This window comes from Sylvia atricapilla, chromosome 15, assembly GCF_009819655.1.
Source record: "Sylvia atricapilla isolate bSylAtr1 chromosome 15, bSylAtr1.pri, whole genome shotgun sequence".
Lineage (NCBI taxonomy): Eukaryota > Metazoa > Chordata > Aves > Passeriformes > Sylviidae > Sylvia > Sylvia atricapilla.
The window spans coordinates 12,692,810-12,712,762 of NC_089154.1; the positions used below are offsets into that span (position 1 = coordinate 12,692,810).

Genomic DNA, 19,953 nt, shown 5'->3' on the forward strand with positions numbered 1-19,953 from the left:
ATCTTGCCTGGCAAAATATCTGAGAAGCAAAGGGAGCACCTCATGTACAGCACTGAAATCCTCCTGCAAACGGGGTCCAGTAAAACACAGTGACTCAGGTCAGAGGTTTGTGCTGAAGGAGTTCTCTGTATCTTCTTTTTCAGACTGACATACTCCAAACCACTTAAAAATTACAAATGGCATTACAAAGCTTCAGACACTTCAAAACTAAGCTAAACTCACAACTGAAGCTCTCAGCTCGTGCTCAAGATCCCCTGTGCTGGCACAAAGTCATCATCTTCTCTCCCACAGTCCTCCTGACAGCACTCACACACATCAGCTTTGGATGTCCTCTGCTGCTGTCACCTCCATCTTCCTGGGTCAGGATTTTAAACAACCCAAAGAGTTTAGAGCACAAAAAACTCTTTCTTTGACACATTCTTTTGTCTCATTCTCTTTTTCTTTCTGTGCAGGCTCACACACATAGCCAGGACAATTCCCAGTTCCCAGTTTTTGGATTACCCAGCCTGGTCAGTTCCTCAGTGTGTTTAACTTCTGCTCCTTGGGGGTGCCTTTGAATTATTTTGCTTTCACCAAGCACAGGGATGTGTCCATCCAAGTGAAGGGCACAGCAGCCCAGGCAGCTGGTACCCACAGGAGCAAACTGTGCAGGGGCAGAGAGCTTGTCCCTTCAGGCCAGAAAATAGAAAGCTGGATGAGTCTGGTTTTCACTTGGCCACAGTGATCACAACTACCAGCACCTGTAGGGTTCAGGGTTGCTTTTTCACAGGGCTCACAGAACAAGGACTACATTAAAAAAAGTAGAATTTCAGCATAATTTGGGACTGAAACCTGAACTAGCAGAAAATGGCTTTAAACTGAGCAAAAGTGACTTGTAAATTAGAAGGGACATAGCCCAGCATAAAGATGTGGTTTCACAGCCTGACAGGAGAGCATTAAGCAAGTTCTGCAGTACAGTAAGTACCTTAAGAACCATCCTGCTTACAGCTGATTTCAGGATAATTCCCTCCCTGATCTCCTGTACTACTTTTGCACACCTTTAACTCTCTACAAGCCCCTCTTGACACAGTTTCAGACACAGACTGATAAACGTTTGGACATTGCTGGATGAGTTTCAGAGAATTGTTCCAGCCACAAGACTTCCTGCTGTGTCTTTTGTTTCCATCAAGAAAAGCACTGCATGTAAAGTAGAAGGGATCATTTTAATTAGTAAGGTCTTGATACTTCAGCTGCTGCTCAAGGCCCAGCAACGGGTCATTCAGATATGAGAGGGCTCCTGGAGCAAGTCCAAAAATAACTTTAAAGGTACCTGGATTGTGAGGAATGGGATTATGGAGGCTGCAGGTTCTGGCCCCAACTGGAGCTACAGAAGAAAATCCCATTATCCTGTCCCCACACAGATCTTTGAGTGGCCTACTTTGAGCTCAGTGATGGAAAAGGGTTCAGTGCTTTTAAGCTGTATTCTTCAGGTAAGAGATGAGATACTGGATTACAGATCTAGTGAGTGACCATTAATAGGCAATACTATTGATTGCTGATGGAATTGTTGATGGAATAGATGATTAAAAAAAAAATCTAAGGAGATCTAAGCTCTGGGTTTTTCATTACTTCGCTTTGGTTTTGTAACTCCCTGATTTTGTTAACTATTCTGTAAAACCCCTTTGGAAGCAGATACTTTGGGATGTCAGACACGGATACATTTGAACCTGAGGTTTCTAAAGGCGAGAAGCAGAGGGGGCAGAGTCCCTCGGTTCTGTCAGTGCCACAAACCCGGAGCTCTGGAGCTCTGCAGGCTGCAGAGGGCAGCAGCCTCTAACCCAGCCCCAGCAGGGTGAGCTGCACCCAGGACAAAGCCACGAGTGTTCCGGGGGCTGGAATCCACTCCCACACACCGAGTGCTGCGGTATCTGTACAATTCCAGCCAGAGTTTGCCGTTTTAATACGATATTTGTTCTAATTACTGATGTAACGCTAATTCACATTTTGATTTTTGATTTAATGGCATTGCTTTCTACATACCACAGTCACAATCTCAACAACTGGAGTCGTATCTAGTTATACTTTGCACGTCACTAATATGAATTATTCTTTGGCCAACACCATCATTATTAAGACACCAGGCACACAGAAAAGCTGCTTTGTCCTTTGTGCAAGTCAGAGCACAGGGAATGCAGCTCTCCCTAAGTGGAACCTCTTTTCCGACAGGTTTTTTTGTTAAGTGCTCTAGAAGTTCAGTCGAGGGAAAGAGGTAAAAAAAAAAGCCATGCTTATGAGCTATAAAAGAGGAATATATGTTCTCTTATAAAATGTCATTCTCTACCTACCCGGCAGGTGAAGCAATCTTCCAAGAAAATCTCAGCATAGAAATTCCAAGAACTCTTTGCATTTCCAGGGATTTAGTGGTTGGGATCTGTGCCTTTGATTATGTCAGTAATTCAGCCATTAACCTGCCACAACTAACAGCTGAGCTCTTCCCATCCTTTCTCTTATAGAAACTGTTCTCTGAGATGCGGCTTCTTTCAAGTGAGGAAATTGAAGGGAGGTCCAGCTGTTCGAGATTTAAATTTAATTCTCTTAGGAAGAAAAAGAAAATAAGCATCGTTTTCAGATAATTTTGTTTGCTTCCAGAAGCTGAAACAGAACATTGCAGGCTGGAAGTGACCTATGAGGATCATCAAATCCAACCCCCTGCTCTTCAAAGGATATCTAGAATTAAACTTAGGGCTCACAGACCTAAAAAACCAAACCAAAACCAAACAAACCACAAAAAAACCCCATTTAAACTTGTAAACTATAGATGCTCAAAATTAACAAAAGGGTGCATTTGCCAGTGCAGGGCCCCATGCTGGGACTAGGGCTAATTACTGCCCCAGTTAATTAGAGGACTCCTGAGTCTTCGGGAGCCTCCCCCAGGCTGAACCTGCAGCAGCTCCCTTAGCTCCGACTCCTCCTGGCTGCAGGGACTTGAGGCTCCTCTGATGAGAGGGATCAGGCACTTTAAATCGTTAAATCTGTGTTTTTGTGCCTTTTGCATCATCCTTTGACCTTGTGGTGGAAGAGGGGAGTGCCCCCACCCCTCTGTGTGCCCAGGAACAGATATTCTTGTGTTTAAACTGTGTTCCATCTCCTTCTCACCTTGTCCACTTGGATAATTAAAATAAAATAGAGTTCTAGAGACAACTGGAATGCTGAGATACTTATTCTTCTGGCTGCACCAAAGTGTGCAATTAGACAATAATTCAGATATCTAACCACAGGCTGTTTCTGACATCAGAGACATCCCAGAGTCGCAGGGCAGCTCTGCTGGTCAGCTCTTTCCAGCAGCTCACTCCTCACCACTGAACTTAATTACCTGGATCCGGATAATGAACTTCCCAGACGACCCTGAGGGTTAAGGGTCCACTCCTCTGCCTTCCCACATCAGCATGATGGTCTGTGAGGTGTCCTTGTCCTGTGTGTCGTGTAGGTGGCAACGCTGTTGATTCCCATTGTTAGAAAAATCAGAAAGCCCTTAGATTCCAGCAGAAAATGTGACACCTGTCGGACACTCCCAGCCCAGCCCTGGAATCACCAGTGTCACACCACAGACACCTCAGCACGGCAGGATTTGTCCTCCCTCCATCAAATTTCACAATTCCCCGATTTGATTTTATTTTTTTTCCAGCCTGTGAGTCTGATATCCCTCATTGTTCTGGCTGTAGCAGTTGTTCAGGTGTGACAATAACCAGGAGGTGACAATTCCAGTCCTGTGGCAGGGTGTCTGTGCTGTGGGTTACCCACATTGTGCCCTGTCCCCTCCAAGTCACCCAGGGCTCAGCAGTGACCTCGCAGCTCCCAGGGGTTCCTGCAGCTCTGCCTGTCCTGTCCAGGGAAAAATCTGTGCTCCAGGCTGGAAGAATAAAAATTTCTGCTGGTGGCAGGGATGTATTTGCAGGAAAGCAGAATTTACTCATCTAATGGAACAGTCTCCTCTTGAAAACCATTAGGAGCCATGGTGGTAAAAAACAGCAAAAATTAAAAAAAAAAAAAAATTAATAAATTTTGAAATGTTCTCCCTGACTTTTTCCCATGTATTGTTTCAAGAATTTTCAAGTACCAAGTTAGGATTGTGGATTTTTTTTCAAAATCCAAAATGAAAATGAGAAAATCGTAAGGTACTTCTCATGAAGGTATTCCTTGCAAACCAAGAGGGATATTCACTCATTTTCCTTTGATTTCAACGATTAATTTTGAATTAAAGTGTTTAATGTTTTTTGCCTCACATCATCGATGAGTAAGACTGCATGGATGTCATAACCATCTTTCTGACACCAAGTTCAGAGCTTTTTAAACTGTTATTTTAAAAGGAAAAAAAAAAAAAACAAAACACCAGAACCAACCAACCAAACCCCCCACACCCCCCAAAAAAAAAACCAAAAACAAAACAAAACAAGCCACCACCAAAAAACAAAAAAACCCAACCAAACAAAAAAACCACAGGAGGGAAAAAAAAAAAAAAAAAAAAAAAGAGAAAGCCCATGACTTTTGTGCTTTAACAAAACGACCTAATGGCTGAGGTCTCAGATCAGATGAGCTGCAGAGGGTACAGTGATTTTTCAGATTCCTGCACGATGTGCTCTTGGTGCTCTTCCTACATGTCATTTCAGTGAGCAAACAACTAGGAAAAACCAATGTCCAATTTGTCACACTGGAGGTAATTTTTCGTGTGGAAAGCATTATGCAGGAGTGGTTTCTTCTCTGAGCTCTTTGCCACGTGTCACCCAAATATTTACTTTGCACATGAAAGCAACTCATCCCAAGATCTTATCTGAGGAGAATGGTGTTTCATATTTGAGTCACTCTTATCCTTCATGAGTAATCAGTGTTCCAAGAAAATGCTGTATCAGATACCAAACAGGACAGTTCCCACCAAGAGGAGCTGTGTTCACCTCTGATAAACTGGCATTTTAACTGGGAAAGGAATTTCTTTCTCCCTGCGCTGTATTTATGGCAGACAATAGCAGGGATGTTCACAGACAATGGATTTCTTGAATTACAAAATTCAGACACCGCTGCCTGCACACAAACACCTGCTGGTGTAAACGGGGGGGAGAATTGCTCAAGGTCTCTGCTTTCTATAACTGGAAAAATGGTTCAGATTTTTTCTCCAAGCTTTATTGGCTTTGCCCATGGTTTGTTTTCCAGTAGCAGAGAAGCTATAGCAAAATATGAGTTATCTGTAATGAGATCTCGATTCAACTTCATTTTTGTCATGCCTTAACAGAGGTTGCAGTCAGCTGGGCTAGACCTGAACACAGAACAGCAAGAAAGAGAGAAACTCACTTCAAAAAACACGTGGAGTATTTATATGGGATCAAAGAGAGAATTAAATCTCCGTTTCACCCACCTACAAGTCAGGAGCAGAGCATGAGCCACTTGTCTGAGGCTTCCTTTGAAATCACTGGAGAGGCACAAAAATCTCCTTTGTGCCCCATTCCTCCTGCCCGGGTGGATGAACAAGGTCTGTCCCCACTGCTCTGGTGGGTGCTCTGATGGACAAGGAATTTCTGTGCCCTGTCCTGGAACAGGCTCCAAACCTCCCAGAGCTCCCCCAGGGGCAGCTGCCCCTGCCTGGGTCACACAGGGTTTGATATCCAGCAATGCTCTGGCTCAGCAGAAATCCCCAGATGAGGATTGACAGCCTTTATCTCACACAAAGACAGCGTGTGAGTCTTTATCTGAACTCCACAGTTACAACATCCACAGGCAGAAGCAACCAACTTCACACAGGAAAAAAAAAAAAATCTTGAATCCAGTTTTCCCGTCCTATGAGAAGCTGTAAGCAAAAATGGGAAAAAAGCCACCGTTAATAGTGAACAGCTCCTACATGCAGCAAGTGGCTATTTTTTACAAGGATAGGAAAAGCAGTCATCACTTGATGGACTAATTTATGATTATTGCACCCTGGTTTGTCTCTGATAGCAAACATGATAATCAGAGGGCTGATACAATCTCTCTCCTGCCAAGTATCACACTGTTTCTCCTAGAGCAAGAAGGGTAATTAAGATTGGGAAACAAAGCCAGTGATACACATGTAAATCAAAGTTTAAACCACTGACTTCCCCCACAGGCTGATAAGACACCCATCCCCTAAGAAATGGCCCCTTTCCTCCACACTGATTTCCTGGTATGTAAATATATAAAAGGATTTTTATATTTATATATATATACATACACATATTTATTTATTTATTTATAAATATTTTTTTATATAAATCTTTTTTTTTTCTACAGATATTTCTGTTTTGATACTTACCTCCCCTCTCTTTTTTTTTTTTTTTTTTTTTTTTTTTGACACTTCCCCTTTTTTTTTCTTCTTCCACAGTGTTTTCCCTAGACCTTAATTCCAGTTTAAGGAATAGCACATTGCAGTTTCAACAGGCAGTGACTTTCCTAAGAAAATGTTGTCAAAATAAAGCCTTTCCACAAAGCATTTGAGTTTCCATAATGCAGCATCTTAACATCCCTATTAAAATTGATTCATTAAGATCAGTTCATTATGAACACTACTATTTTACTTTACATGAAGAAGTTATTCATTCCTTTACACAGAGGAATGAATAACTTGCCCAATATCATACCAGAAACCTGTGAAGAAGGAGCAAAGATTTGAAAGGCAGAAATGGGATCAGGCACAGTTGCTGTCAGTCACCTTTTCATATTTTTAGTTTAGCCTGGAGATGTGACTCTTGTGAGGTGAGTCTGCAGCTCCTCTGATGATGTGTGCAGTGCACAAAGGGCTGAGCCTCCACTTTTTGGCAGTGAAGCAAATGTGAGTAAGTGCCCTGTACCTGGTCCTTCATGTCTGGAGGAGAGGCAGGTGATGTGCTGTCACCATTAACAGCATCCAGCCCCACCAAAACATCCATTAACAGCAACAAAAAAATCTCTGTTTCCAGAGTTTCCGAGTTGTGGTGACAAAAGAGGCGTGAAAATTTGGAGTGCACACAGTTCCCTCTCTTCCTTTTCCCATGGCACTTTCCCAGCTGTACTGGGAAATAATATAAAATATTGGTTTGTTTTATTGTACAATCCTGACTTTCCAAGCTCAGGGGCTTCCTGCACTTCTGCAGCCCTTTCTTAAATAAGGTTTTGGCCAGGAGCTGAGCCAAGAGCATGTTCTGTGCCGGTGATGTGGGTCTGCCAGGCAAACCCAGGACATCACCCTCGTGGGAAGCACTGGGGATGGGCTCCTGCTGCAGAGGAAGATCTTTGGGCAAAACAGTTTTGCAGGAGGGTCAGATGAATAAAACCAATTCCTACAGAGAGGGTCACACAGCCACTGTTATACTCGGTGCCAGTTATACTTGGTACTTTGGAGGTGCCAAATGTGTGGTGTATTTGGCCACAAAGGTGATGGAGGTGGTTTTGTCTCTGTTTCTCACCTTTCAAATATATTTTAATTGGCAATAAATTCAGTTAGCTTTCCCCAAATCAAGTCTGGTTTGCCTGGGATGGTGACTGGGATGTGATGTCCCTGATTTCACCTCACCTGAAGAACATTTCCATCTCATTTTCACTGTTGAAGAAAAGAATAAGAGCATCTATTTAACAAAAATCCAGTTCAGCTACAGGCCTGGTTACCAAGAGGATCCCAGCTAAATTATCAATGGTTATCAGCCTGCACAGAGATCTTTGCTGATCTAAGCACACTTAATTGGTCAGAAATTTAAAATGATCACTGATCTCAACTGTGTAATATCAGAGCCCCAGATACACCTATACCTGTGGCTTTTTACCATTCTTTTCAGCTAGAGACAAAAATGATAAAAATTCTAACAGAAATGTACTTGAATTTAAACATATTAACATACCAAATCAAACTTCCAAGCACCAAAAAAAAAATCTGGATTTGTTTTTAACCATGCAGTTGTAGACCTTCTGAAAAGATAGACACTTTTCTCCCCACAGCCCTCCAGTGGTTCCTGGGCTGCTTCTCACCATCTCCATGACTTTCAGCTCAGCACGAAGGAAAAATTCCAGGATATTGGGAATAACACAAACCCACGAAAACAACCTCTGGTGGAAGCCAGTCCCACAACATTCCTGTGTGACAGAGCAGGTGTGAGCAGCAGGCTGGGGCTGTGGCAAACTGGGGTAATTATACCCTGTGCAGGCTGACTCCCCTTCCAGGGGATGTCACAGGGCAGGAGCCAGGGCCATGTCACTGCTCAGCCCTGGGCTCCCTCCCCACGCACACACACTGCACAGACATGGATGAAGAGAATACCCTTTGAAGCTTCTCCTTCCCTCCCCAGATTTGCCAGAGCTACAGAAAGGTAAGAGCTTTCCAAAGGCTTGGGCTCAGCCCTGTGTTTGCTCCTCAGGAGGCAGAGGAAGGGAGGTGAGGAGGGCTGGAGCACACAGGGAGCTCAGGGTGCCTGGCAGCTGTGGCTCTCTCTTGTCAATGTTAACTTTTTGTGATTAAATGGTCAGGCTCTGAAAATCTGCAAGCCTCTCTCATGTTCCTAAAATCTATAGGCCAAGATTTTCCTCAAGGTGTTTTTCCCTTTCTCCTAGAACAGATCAGAGATGGAAGAGAGGAAAAGGAGCTTTCTGTGAAGGTGGAAATGAGAGCAGTAATAAGGACAGAAATTCAAACTAATGCACCGTAGGAAAGGGTTAGCTCACACACAAAGGCACTGGCTTGCTTCAAGTGAATTTAGTCATAATAACTTTGTAAGAGTGGCTAAACCAGCTCCAGATGCTGAAGGACACATTACTTGAGCTGCTCTATCAGCTTTCATTTGAAGGATAAGTTTTGGACATTATTTTTAAAGGAATGTAAATGAAATGCTGGCTACCCGTGATTCAATGCTGTTGGTGAGGGAATGTTCATCTGTAAAGGAATTAAATTAAAAGCTGCCAAACATCAATTTTAAAAGCAATGATGAAGTGCTGGAAACAACTGTATAAGGCTGCCCTCAATTTTGAAAGCTAAAAGGGAACGTGAAAGACACAATTGTGTTCACAGAGGACAAAGGCTGAATCTAAACTCAGCATTTCCTAGCTTCTGTTGCTCAAGTTTTAAGGCATAACCAAATGTGACCATGTCCCAGCAGAATTGATGCAGTATCTCCCCCAAACAGTATTTCAGTCCACAACAGAGCTAATGAAAACCAAGATTAATTAATTGTTAAACGTCACTGTGACACAACAGGAACTGGGTTTTTTTTTTTCCTCAGCCCAGGTTAACACATAAACCACTGGACAATGTGTCCCTTTAGTGGTTATTACTCTATTTTTGGAAGGTAATTAGGGAGGGACAAGTCCTAATGCAATCCCAGGGCTCAGCTGTGCTCACCCTTCAGAGCAAGTGCCCTTTAAATGTGAATAAAGTCGGTCAGCTCAAGGGAACAAGGGATTATACTTCAAACAGTAAAGTGAGGGACAAGGTTTAATAGATAAACCTGGTTTGCATCAAAGGTTGGCACAGGAAGCAGTGATGGATCTTATTCAGCATTTTAATTAATAACCCTGGCAGAAATATAGGAGTGGCTAATAAAATGTATGACTTAAGAAACAAATTATGGAAGCAGAAAATCTATTACAGGGAATAAGAAAAGTTAGAAACCTGCTGTGGCAGCATTTGTGTGCATTATAACGCCACAAAGCTGTGCACTTAGAAAACTACCCAAAATTTCAGCTGCAAGCTGGGAGTTCATTAGTACAGAATGACATTGGAGGAGAAAGACCTGCTGCTGGTTAATGACAACTTAAATACAAACCATCAGCATGAGGTGGCTGAGAAAAGGAAATAAGTGCCGCTGGATTATTCTGCAGACAACTTTTCCATGAAATACAAGCTGACAGTGGTAGCATTCCATAGGCTGAGGGCAGAGATCACTGACCTTTCAGGGACAAGATGGGTGAATCCACTGCACAGAAATGAAAAGGACTCAAAGCCTTGCTCTGTCCTGTGAAGGAAAGAGCAGAAAGGGGCAGGAATGTTCTTTGGGCTGGCTCAAGGGGAGGTGGTTTTCTGCAAAAGCATGATTCTGGCACAAAGCACACAGCAAGAAACTCCTGTTAATAATTCCAGACTAGAAGGTTTGTGAAAGTTTACAGTGCTTTGAATTGCTTTAAGGTGAGAGCAACAGGAGCAGCAAATGTACTGAATTATGGGTCTGCCTTCATGAAGGATTAACCTAACATCTGATGTGGGACAGGACTGGAAAATCCAGGCAGTGCCTGCCTTTCCAGCAGCCTTGGCAGGGCACATCTTGGGGAGGGAATTGAGGCAGTCAACAGAAAAACAAAAGGGACCAGGTGAAGGGTTTGCAACAGGAAATATGGGGCATGTTCAGTCAATGTCCCTCATATGCATCCTCTCCTTGTGAAGAGGCTGGTAACCTGATTCAGGCTTAAAAGCCAGAGTAACTGGGATGTACAAAAATTAATTTCATGAGTAAAGAATGGGGAAATGGCAGAGCGTTCTTCATCTCCTTGAAAAGGTTGTCTACTTCAGATATAATGAATACTTTCTAAAGTCCAACTTCTCATTTGCTGCCAGCAGTCCTCTCTTTTAGCTCCTATTTAAGAATGAGAATAGGCTAATACCTGAATGCTGCTCCCCAGTTATGTTTGTCTGTATTAGAGCTGGAACTAGTCCTTCTTGAACATCTGAAAACCCTCAGCACATTGTGAATGTTACCCTAAATGACCAGCTCAGGACTAAAGGGAAAAGATCTCCGCACTGAGGAATTCAGTATTTCATTGCTAGCCAAAAACTGGAATTAAGTGCTTCAATCAAGTGAAACAGGCTCTTGATATTGTTCAGGACCCAGATGTAATTGCATGCCAGCAATGGCATTTTATGGCCACTCTTTAAAATATCAGAAATTTAAATTGCCTCCTAAACACAGCTGGAAGGGCTAAATGCCCAGGAAAACATTAAACTAGTGATGGCAGGAGAACCAGAACACATTGCAGCAAACTGAAAGCCTTTGGGCCAGTATCCCACAAGCCAACAAGGCCACTGGAGAAAATTCCAGCTATTCTTCCATATGTCTGTGAAATGTGGAGATCATTTACTATCATGTTTTAATGCTCATCTTCCAAACTACCAACGTTTTGAATGTAGTTCCCTATATTCTTCAAACACCCACATCTTAAAGTTTCCTCCCAAACTCCATGTTCCCTTTTTCCTTTCTCTGGACACACCCTCACTGAATGGCAAATCCCACACTGGCATCAGCTGAAGCTGAAATGGAGATTAAACACTTCTTGCAAGGCCACTGCTTGCTGAGATGCCATCCTTGAGAGCCGGGTATGAACCTGAAAGGAGTGTTAGCACTGCAGGCAACTTGGATTTTCAAGTGGAACCCCTTTCCAAGCAGCAGGCACATTTGGGATTAATCCCAGCCCGGGGGTTATTTAGCCAACAGGGGCATTCAGGAGGGGACGTGCAGAGCTGGAGCGTGGGGCTGTGCCCTGGAATTTCACAGTTCATCATCATCTTCACACCCCAACACAGCCCCTGGAGCAGATCAGAGGCAGGTGATGGGAACTGCCTGCCCTGGAACAGAAACCTTTGCCATTTGCACCTCGCTCTCACTGAACTGGCTCTTTGTGCAGGTGCCTCGGGGGGTGATTTAGTGCTTTTTGAAAATACTGATTTCCACAGGACTTAGAGTCAGCTTCATTTTCCAGTGCAAACCATATCCATATCCAGATGTAAACGAGACTAAACCTTGAGAGAAGACGGGGAATTGTTTTGGTGGCCCTGGGACGAGGCGGTTCTGCCTGCAAATGGAGCATTTTGAGTCATTCTGTTCGGACAAAGCCAGGGGAGCCCCAGGGGCTGCTGTGCCCTGGCACAGAGTTTGCTCAGGGTGACTGCAGAGAGCTCACATCACTCCTAAGCTGATAACCCTGCCCCTCCTGGGTGATGCTGTAGGCAAGTTTATAGGGAATTTTCCTGCTCTTCAGGAACTGCTTCCTGATGGTTCTCCTCACGACTTTTCCCTCCAGGGCTGCTCACACTGTTCTCTCCCACATCTTCCTCTCCAACATCTGGAAAAGAGACAAACCTCTTGCTCTGATTTATGGCAGCAACACCTTCAGCTTTGAGAGCCTCAACCCTAAAGGGCTCTCAGGGACCTTGTACAGGGCTGGAACCAAGAACTGAGAGCAGACACCTCTGTGCCAAACTAAAGCACCTACAGAACTGCACAAATACCCTGGAAAATGCCTTTCCCGGACCCCTGGAGGTGCAGCAGTCAGGCTCAGAGGGTATCCGAGCCGCTGTGGTGGTGGCACAGAGCCCGAGGAGCGCTGCCAGCACACAGCCCCAAGGGGACACTGAAAGTGAGCGAATCCAGGGCTTTACAATAGCCTCAGCCCAGAGCCCTGTGCTTGGCAGTGCCATGGATCAGACACAAACCTGGCAGCCCACATTATTCCCCTCTGTGCTGCTGATTTGCTCCCACATCTCGTGTCCTCCGCCTTTACCTGGCGGTGTTCTCCTGGCTCCGGCTGGGTGGAGGCAGGATTAGTCAGTGTGGGCCTTGCACTCAGCAGTTCCCTTGTGTTCACAGCAGTTCACTGTGTTAGCCATTATTATTCCCTCCTACCCCGTGCCTCTGGCAGGTGCCTGCCCGGGTTTACAGGCACTGGGTGGAATTTAAAAATCCCTTTCCTCTTTTTGCTGTTTCACAGCGGGATGGACTCTGCACAAGTGTCACCCCAATGGACACCACCCAGTATTTTGTGTGCCCAGATAGGAATAAGACAAAACCTTGGAGACTCCCTGTAATTCCCCCCACTAATCCCAGAGGAGCAGCTCTTGGCCAACACGGGCTAATGAAACATTCATTATCTGTCACCACACTCCTGAGCCCACAGTCACTCCTGACAGACTCTGTTTCTCCTCCCGTGGTTCTCACAGCTTCTTCCTGCCCAAATTCTCGTGACTCTCACCTTTTTTCTTCTCAGTGGGATCCTCATAAAGCTTCAACAATGTCCTGTTAATACCTCTGCCATTCCCAATCCGCTGTTTTAGCTCCTTTATAACAATTATACTGAGATGGACCTTCCTCCAGCCATCCTCTCCAATCCAGGTATTTGCAGTTTCCTTCAATATCTTCGGCCTTAACATGGCCAATGATGTATATCTGGGTTTTATTCTCCACACCATCCTACCTATTCCCTTCATGATTCATTCTGCTGCCATTTTTCATATCACCTGCCCTTCATCCAGATCTGTGAAAATTACAGCACATTTCCCTGGTGATATTTTCAAATTCCTTTTTTTTTTCCCTCCTGAGGGGCTGATGCTTTATCTCAGCATTACTGCTCCTCCCTCTCCAACACTCCTTGCAAACAGACCTGTTGATTCCATCCTGCCTTGCCCAGCCATTCCTCTGCTGCTTTTCTTTAACCTCACACTTTAGGGCAGTTTGTGCATCTGTGCTCCTTTCCCCAAAAAAAATTCCCTTTTCCCCCCAAAATACTCGCTGATCTGTGCAAAAAGGCTGTGCCTTTCTTCTGCAAAGTAAGTAAATGTCAGTAGGAAATCACTCAGTTCCCGCTGGTTCTAGGGGCAGCTAGGAATAATTAACGCCTTTCCACCGACAAATAATAATGTGTAATACAAAGGCACATCTCCATCTCTGCCCTCTCCTTCCCACCCACCTTCATGGCGAGGATCAGCTCCTGTTAACACCTGCACAAACCACATTTGGTGGCCTCCTCTTGCTCAGAGCCTCAGGCAGCGCAGTCACCTATAATAAGGATATTTCCCAACAAAAGCCTGTCACCTACCGATGAGACAACAGTTTGACAGGACGAAACCGGTCGCGATAACGCTGGCGATAAGGTTGCACAATAACCCGAAGAAATACAGATGTGAATTGCCGCTGATTGCACTGACTTAATCACACGTGAAGGTTTTTCACAGGTGTCCCCAAGTTTGTTCTTCCCTTCCTTGATTCCTTTGACAGTCCATAGGGAAAAAAAAATAAAAATAAAAATAAAGGTAACTCCTTCAGTTTGCACACTTCGAATAGTGTTTTCTGGGGGGAACATTTTCAGCTTCCCAGCACAAAGAAATACTTCACGATGGTATTTTCTGCTCTCCACCTTCCTCATCATGAAGTGTGACAGGAACTGACTGCTCTTCAGCCTCCAAAAAAATCCAGGGTGTGAGAACAGCTGATTTCTCTCTAAGCAGACCTGAGTTTGAGAGCTAGGCACTGCAGAAGCAAATGCAGGGCACGCAGAGTCAGGTACAGAAGTGTTATAAATAACGAGTCCAATTTCATAAAAGAATGCCAATTTATTGATAAGAGTTCGCGAATTAGAATTTTATGGAAATAAGCCGAAATCAGTCAGACAGCATGGATCCTGGGATCGATGCTGGGTGACCCTCAGATCCCACAGCCCTGTCCTCCCTGTTCACAATTTCTGCCCACACACAGAGTCCAGTTTGATACAGGTTTTCTTGCTCGAGGCAAAAGTTGCCTCACCCCATTGTGCACTCTGTTGGTGTTTCAAATTCATATTTCTTTTCTTTCCCCCTGCTGGTTTGGTGGATGGTTTTCAGGGCAGTGTTGGGGCTCCTGGTTAGATTTACAGGAATTTGGCATTCACACGCCCTCCATGTAGATAAGATCCCAGTCAGGTGATGATCACCAGGTCATTGGCAATCCCATCTCCTGGTGGAGACTCCCTTCTTTATTTTGATAAATGGGTCTCCTATTCCTGGAAGCTGACTTGTAATTGCACCACACTTTTTATTTCAAGGAGGCGGAGGCATTTGATACCGTATATATATTTTTACACAGGACATCTATCTAAAAAGACTGAATCAATTCCCCAACGTTTATAAATAGGAAGGTTTTGTTTGTACAGAAGGTTTTATTTTGTCCTCCCTTGGGCAGGTGAGCCGCAGGGATGTCCGGAGAGAAGCAGCGCCGGGAGGTGCCCACGGTGGTGTATGAGCCACACTATGAGCGCTACAGAGCCGAGCCCTCTGCTCCTCCGTTCGGCCAGGAGGGTGAGCAGGGCTGGGAACAGCCCCCAGGGGCCTGGGGGTCACGGGGGGCTGGTTTTCTTCACATCACCTGGGGTTCACAGGAGGTTGGTTTCCAGCACATCACCTGGGGCTCACAGGAGGTTGGTTTTCTTCACATCACCTGGGGCTCACATGGGGTTGATTTTCTTCACATCACCTGGGGCTCATGGGGGATTGGTTTTCTTCACATCACCTGGGGTTCACATGGGGTTGGTTTTCTTCACATCACCTGGGGCTCACAGGAGGTTGGTTTTCTTCACATCACCTGGGGCTCACAGGGGTTGGTTTTCTTCACATCACCTGGGGCTCACATGGGGTTGGTTTTCTTCACATCACCTGGGGCTCACAGGGGTTGGTTTTCTTCTCATCACCTGGGGCTCACAGAAGGTTGGTTTTCTTCACATCACCTGGGGTTCACAGGAGGTTGGTTTCCAGCACATGGCTGTGGTAAATGTAATGGAAAAATTCGTGTATCAAAGATTTGGTCTATTAAAAAGCTACTCGAGGGCATCTCTGAGATTCCAAGTGCAAGCTGTGAAACCACATTTGTAAGAGAAATGACATGGCCCCACTGGACATGGCCCATTCATCAATGATGGGCCTCCACTTCACAGCTGCTGACATCTGATATCAATCCTGAGAGGGGATCTGGAGGATGATCAAATCAGCACCCCAAAGACGAGATCCAGAAAGACTCCTGAATCTTTTCATACCTACAGGAACCCCTTTCAAAACCTCCCTGGAAATAAAGAGATACATGAAACAGAAAACTCCTCCAAACCAGAAACTAAACACCACAAAACCCAAACTCCATTGCAAATCTCTACCACTTCTGGCAAGCCATTCAAAGAAAATATTGCTGACATGTTTTTCACCTTTGCCACTCTGGAAAAATCTGGTTTTCTATTCCATTTGTATCCCTGTGGCCTCATTCCCTGGTTGCACTCACATAATTTGTGAGAAGCTTGAGCACAGGCTGGACTCCAGCTCTGCTCTGCCTGGGGTGAGGGTTTCTCCAGTGCTGTCCAAACTTGGCCAACCAAGATTTCTGTCCTCCTGTCCCAGACCACTCCTGTTGTTTGGTACCGCATCCACGCTAGCTGGCTCTAAAGCTTTTTACATGGATTTATTTTGAATGTATTCATAAATGTATTTTTTAATATAGTCATTTATTTCACCTCAGGTAGGCTGATTGAATTCTTAATTTGAAAGATTAGCAAAAGAACTAATTTTACTTGAGATGTCTTAGTCACCAGCTTTCCTTCCCCCTAAACAAAAGGAAAAAGATATTTTAATTTTTTTTTTCTAGAACAAAGAGTATGATGATATAACTTTGTTGAAAGCTGATAAAGTTTGAACTAGTAAAAAGGCTCTAAATAGTGATAAGGGTAGTTCCCACTGAAGGTAGAATTACTGTTGGTCCTTTATCAGTGGAGTCCTTTAAATTGAGTGCCATGTCAGTATTATGCTGCAATGATGGTTGCTGCCTTTCCTAAAAAATACTTTGGTTTCTCATCTTTTGTTATAAAAGCAAGACCAGGCAGTCACTGCAGGCTCCTTTGGCTCTGCAAACCCATGGATCAGTTCAGTGCTGGATTTGGCACTCCCTGCCAGGCCCATCTCCTCTCACTCCACAGGGATTTTGGGAGGCAGGAGCTGGTTGTATTTACACATTTCCCCGTTTCTCTTTGCACAGGGGGCTACGAGTACCCTTCTCCCCCCCCCTACTCCTACCGAGAGACCACCATCGTCGAGGAGCCGGGTGAGCACAGGGGTTGTGTTCTGACAAATCCTGCCAGCACAGGGGAATGGGCTCACCTTTAGCATCCACACACAGGGTGGGAGTTTGCTGATTCAACCACAGTCTTGTGAGATGGAAGACTTCCACAGAAATGGCAGAAGATAAGCTAAGACAAGGGATTCAGATTTGATTTTCCAGCATTAGTCAATCCACACAAGTTCCTATTAAAAACAAAACCAAAACCAAACCAAACCAAACCAAACAACCCCACCAAAACAAAACAAAACAAAACAAAATCACCAAAAAAACCCCCACAAACAAACAAACAAACAACCCACACAAAAAAAAGCCAAACCAAACCAAAGAGGCCAGAAGCCAGGGCTTTCAGAACAAATCATTTTAAGGCCAGTGTTCCCGTTCTAGTCACATTTGTGGAAGCAGAGAAGCTCAAAGGAGATGCTGAGGAAAAGCTTTGAAGAACAGCCAATAACACCTCACAGAAGGAAAGGACACATACATTTTTAAATATCCCCAAAACCAGAAGGCACTTGAATTCAGACATGCTCTATCCCATCTCTCGAACAGATACCTTCCCACTCCTCAAGTTTTGCCTCAGGCTACAGTGTGAAGCTGTACCCTAAACATGTTTTAGGATCCTTAAAATGGTAATTTTTTGCTGAAAACATTTCTGAAAAGAAATGTAGCTACAAGGGGCATACATCCCAGGGAATATGATAGTCAAGTCTATAGACTGCAAAAAACATGAGCTAGAGACCAAGTGGGGACAGCACCAGCAGCTGTTTGATGGCATTTAGGTGTAAGAGGAACAGCTTTGATGAATTTCTCATAACTGCTGAAAAGTTGATCCAGAAAGTTCCCCAATATCCTTCAAATTTCTTCAGGGAGAACAAGAATTTTCGTATTATTTTTAAATATCAGAAGACAAATCCTCAGTGTCAGAGCACATCCACCAGAGGGTGGTGGGGGCTGCCTGGCTGGGGATTATCCCATCGACAATTCCCTGTGTGTGTCCTTTTCTGAGTTGGTTCTTCAGTGGTTCTTAGGAACACGCCTGAAATCAACAGTGATAACACAGATGCCACCTTAAGAGCCCACATTCTCCCAATTAAGGCTTTATAACTCGCAAAATATTTCCTGTGCTTCTAATTTGGCTGCTTCTCCTCTCCTCCTGAGCTCAGTTTATTTGGTGCCCCAGCCTCCCATCATCGTGGCAGGGATCTTCTCCAGCAAACCAACATCCACAATCTGTCCTTCCTGCCGCCAGCACATCACCACCCAGGTCACCTACAGACTGGGCAAGCTGTCCTACCTCCTGTGCACCAGCCTGTGCATGGTTGGGTAAGTTCTTCTCACGGCCACTGTGCAGATTCAGCGTGGCAGAAGGTTAAAAAAGAGTAATTAAAAATCAAAGTTCTGGTTAGTGCTCATACAGACAGTTTGCCCTTCTCCACTCGATGAGAAGCCATCCTGTCCTTTCTAGATGCAGTCATCATGGCTACAGGGGAGGCAAACTTGCTAAATTTAACCCAGTATGTTTTGCTTTTCGTGAGACAGGCAGAAATTAGTGCAATGTTGTCTACTTCTCAACTGTAACTTAGAATCGGGCTCAGAAACAGACTCATGCATAAGATGTCAAAAACAAAGATTAATTTTTTGGGGGGGATACTTTAAAAATTTATAGACCTGGGCAAGAAGTGGATTCAGGCAGTGGAAAGGCAGAACAAGGCAGGGGAAGATCCCAGCTGTGGCCAGCAGCAGAGGCAAGGCAGTGATCATTCTGTGCATGTCCCTCTCCCCTTTGGCTCCAGGTGCTGCTTCGGGTGCTGCTTCGTCCCTCTCTTTGTGAAGATCTTCAAGGATGCAGATCATTACTGCCCATGCTGCCAATTTCACATTTATAGATACAAAAGACTATAGGAACAAAGTCGCTGCAACCGGATGATGTAAAGCCTCCATTTCCTGCTGGCATACGATTCTGCACATAAAACTACTCCAAGGAAACTTTCAGGACTTTGCTTAAGTTCTGCAACTCCCTTGCTGGTTGAACCCACCTGGTAAACTCCAGTTAACACCACATGGTTGGACTGGCTTTAAAACAAAAAAACCACTTCAAGACTAATTTGCAATGGCACTTGATTTATGCTTTATTTGATTCTCTGCCCTGTGCTGTGAGGTTTTTGCTGGGGAGTACTTCAGCTCCTCTCAAACCTCCCACCCAGCTGGACACAGACTCCTCTGGACCTCTCAGCCCACCACTAACCAAGGTTTGGACATGGATGTTTCAGAGAAGCTCTTGCCTTCTCTGCACTGGAACTGACTGGTTGGGATTTCACTTCTCTCTGCTCTTCTCCCTCCAGGCTCTACCCCTGCAGGGCTGTGGGTGGTACAGTGTAGCTGATTATTTATTAACAAAACACTAAGTTATGAGACAGCCTTTACTCTGTTATGTATGAGGTAAGAAAATAAACCTGTTATTGTTCACAATACTGGCAGAACATCTGCTGTCTGCATTGCTGCCATGCCTCCTTGCACCCAGAGCAGAGATGCAGGTCACTGGGACACTTTACATTAACACGCTACAATCCAAAAGGCAAACACATAAAGAAGAAAAATCTGAATGCAGCTTGAAAAAGTCACCACAACGCAAGGCCTTTATTTTCCCTCTCAGCCTTCTCACTGCAGTGCATCATCTCCCAAAGCAGGACTTATTCGACTTTACACAGAACCTTACAGTCACTTATCTTGTGCAATGAAATATCTGCAATTACAGTGCCCAAGAGGTGCCCAGACCCTTCTTAACACTGACAGTAGCAGCTGCTGCAGCTTACTGCTGGCTGGAAAAATCAGCAGAGGAAGAGAAGAAACTCGTGTATTTCCATGTTATAATGTGGATAATTTCACGTTGGCACATTGATTGCTGAGGACAGGGGGGATGTGTGGCAGCAGCACTGGGCTGCTCCCCAGGCCTGCACCACCAGGCACTTAAAGATCCTGGAGAGCTCCTCATCCAAACCCTGTCCCTGCAGTGACCAGTGTCCCCGCAGTGACCAATGCCCCTGTCCCTGCAGAAACCAATGCCCTGTCCCCGCAGTGACCAATGCCCTGTCCCCAGTGACCAATGCCCCTGTCCTCAGTG

At 44.7% G+C, this 19,953-nt stretch overlaps 1 protein-coding gene across 1 annotated transcript; it reads left to right on the forward strand.

Annotated features, from left to right (window-relative positions):
- The first annotated feature begins 14,934 nt into the window (after positions 1-14,934).
- On the forward strand, positions 14,935-18,805 carry LITAFD (LITAF domain containing). The gene is made up of 4 exons (XM_066329603.1): positions 14,935-15,037; positions 16,752-16,817; positions 17,996-18,155; positions 18,626-18,805. The coding sequence occupies exons 1-4, from the start codon at positions 14,935-14,937 to the stop codon at positions 18,732-18,734; spliced, it is 438 nt and encodes a 145-aa protein (XP_066185700.1). The 3' UTR covers positions 18,735-18,805.
- The last annotated feature ends 1,148 nt before the right edge of the window (positions 18,806-19,953 follow it).